The sequence below is a fragment of the Dendrobates tinctorius genome, unplaced genomic scaffold, assembly GCF_039654945.1.
Source record: "Dendrobates tinctorius isolate UK_male_01 unplaced genomic scaffold, ASM3965494v1 ptg000097l, whole genome shotgun sequence".
Taxonomy (NCBI): domain Eukaryota; kingdom Metazoa; phylum Chordata; class Amphibia; order Anura; family Dendrobatidae; genus Dendrobates; species Dendrobates tinctorius.
This window is the reverse complement of record NW_027361765.1, coordinates 1,933,849-1,936,473: the sequence shown is the minus strand read 5'-3', so window position 1 is coordinate 1,936,473 and position 2,625 is coordinate 1,933,849. Positions and strand designations below refer to the sequence as shown.

The following is a 2,625-nucleotide window of genomic DNA, read 5'->3' as shown; positions in this document are numbered from 1 at the left end:
CAAACAAACAGCGAATGAAATTCTGAACTAGTTTAAGAGAAAAGAAATTAAAGTTATAGAATTGCCCAACCAATCACCTGACCTGAATCCAATAGAAAATTTATGGAAGAAACTAAAGCTCAGAGTTCATAGAAGGAGCCAATGGAACCTTTAGGACTTGATGAGTGTTTGTGTAGAAGAACTGGACAAAATCATACCCGAGCAATGCATGCAACTAATTTCTCCACACAGGAGGCATCTTAAAGCTGTCATCACCTACAATGGCTTTTGTAGAAAGTATTAATTTAATTTAAATAAACATGTTCAGTACTTTTTTAAGCCTTTAACCAAAGTAATATCTACAATAAAACAATTAAAAAAATTCAAAAACTATAAAACAGAAAACTCATATCATTCCCGCGCTATTTGCAGAAATGAAAAGCTTTTGTTCTCTTTAACGCAAGCTTCATTTCACGATTCTGTAAACTGTATATTAGAGGGTTTAGCATAGGAATAACTAGGGTGTAAACTACAGAAACAATTCTGTCTTGTTCTAAGGAATATGCTGAACTAGGCCTTGAGTAAATAAAGAAAATAGTACTGTAATACAGAATCACACAAATGAAGTGAGAGCCACATGTGGAGAAAGCCTTCCGTCTGCCTTTGGAAGAGTTAATTTTAAATACTGCATGTAAAATAGAAGCATAGGAAATGACAATGACAATAATGGTGGTGCCAGTTACAGTAGATGCAAAAATAGTCAGAACTAACTCATTTATTGTAGTGTCAGAACAGGATAGGTTCAGCATAGGAGGAACGTCACAAAGGAAATGGCGAATATAATGAGAACCACAGAACGAAAGGCGAAAAGTGCAACAAGTGTGTATTAAAGAGTTAAGAAAGCCCGCCACATAGCATCCACTAAGCAACTGTAGACACTTCATCCTAGTCATGTTCTTCAGATAAAGGAGAGGAATACATATTGCTACATAGCGATCAAAGGCCATGGTTGCAAGTAGAAAACTCTCAGTGCACCCAAGTCCAATAAAGAAAAACATTTGGAGTGCACATCCAACATATGATATGCTTTTTTCCGTTGTGACTAAATCAACCAACATTTTAGGTGTAATACCTGAAGAATACCAAAGATCCACGAAAGCCAGATTAGAGAGGAAAACATACATTGGACTGTGCAGGTGAGTATCTGTGGCTATAAGTACAATGATCGCTAGGTTCCCAACAACAGTGATGAGATACATGAACATGAACACCAGGAAGAGGAACATTTGAAGATCTGCGTGATCACTAAACCCAAGGAAGGTAAAAGCTCTTAGTGATGACTCGTTATATACATGATGACCTGTAAGAAAGATAAACTTCATTATTAATGCAAAGTTATAACTGCTATTCATCCTAAACTTAATGGTTCATGAAAGAAATGCCAGGATAAAAGGTATCAAGTGGTATTTTCACAGCAGTCGAAAGGGAGTCAGCAATGTTGAAAAAACAGCAGGCCTCTTTCACACAAAGCTTTTTTTCCTCATACAAGAAAAAAGAGCTCTTTTTCATCAGTGTACTGGATCAGATTTAAATTGGTTTTTAGTCCGTATTTCAGTTTTTTAAAAAAAAGAAAATGGATGGTGGGTAGGTTTCCTATGAATATTATAGCATTAGGCAGGAAAAAAACAGTCAGAATGATAGTGCTATTCATTTATTTTTACTGACCCATTCACCTAAATGCTTTAATGTTATCCACACATTGAATTAAAAACTGACTAGTTTAGGTGTTTTTTAAGGATTATCAGTACCACAAAAAAAGGAAAAAAAGGACATGTGAACATGTCCATAGACTATAATGCATACTTGTTCTCATCAGAAAAAAAAAACATGGCTAGAAGATATATGACCTGTAATGCGCAAATAGTTGTGGAGGACATGCAATCTGTCTTATTTTACTGCTGATATTTAAAATGAATAAGACTTACAGAATAGTGCCTGTGCGTTTGCATATAGGACTCCTTGTTTAGAACGCCCTAGAACAGGGGTCTCAAACTTGAAGCCCTCAGACCTCTTGCAACCCCTGAGGCTGCTTCATGTGGCCCACAGGCACTGTAGACCCCCTGATAATCGCGACCCGTGACAAGGCCCCGCTAACGTTAGCTCTTTATTTCAGTTGAAGGTGCTTCCTTGGACACACATTCAATTGAAATATATTGCAGCACAGAGACAAACTCTCTGCACAGTAATATCAATGCCAGCAGTCAGCCAATCAGAGGCCAGCAGCTGCATCTGTGTGCTGGCATTAGCAGTGACGTTATATGCAGCCGCTCCGGGACTCCAGTGTCAGCTGCTATTCTCTGATTGGCCGGTGGCTGACATTGGTATTGCTGTGCAGAGAGTTTGTGCAGAAAAGAGAGGACACCGAGGGAACATAGGACAGGTGAGAAGAATTATTTTTCTTATGTTTATGTGAAGAACGGCACATTAGTGGACTATTACTACAATATGGGGACATTACTACAATATAGGGATCAGAATGGGACATTACTTCAAGATGAAGACGAAGATGGGCTCATTACTACAAGAAGAGGACCTGGATGGGGACATTACTAAAATATGGGGACCTTGATGGGGGCATTACTACAA

General features: G+C 38.2%; 1 protein-coding gene across 2 annotated transcripts; it reads right to left on the bottom strand.

Moving 5' to 3' along the window:
• Positions 1-289: 289 nt before the first annotated feature.
• Positions 290-1,523, bottom strand: LOC141098987 (olfactory receptor 5AP2-like). 2 transcript variants are annotated; one of them, XM_073587042.1, is made up of 3 exons: positions 1,506-1,523; positions 439-1,319; positions 290-320 (listed from the first exon to the last, which is right to left on the bottom strand). In XM_073587042.1, the coding sequence occupies exons 1-3, from the start codon at positions 1,521-1,523 to the stop codon at positions 290-292; spliced, it is 930 nt and encodes a 309-aa protein (XP_073443143.1). The 2 variants fall into 2 exon arrangements, with proteins under 2 accessions (XP_073443143.1, XP_073443142.1); XM_073587041.1 differs by lacking the exon at positions 290-320 and having other exon boundaries at positions 402-1,319.
• Between the last annotated feature and the right edge of the window lie 1,102 nt (positions 1,524-2,625).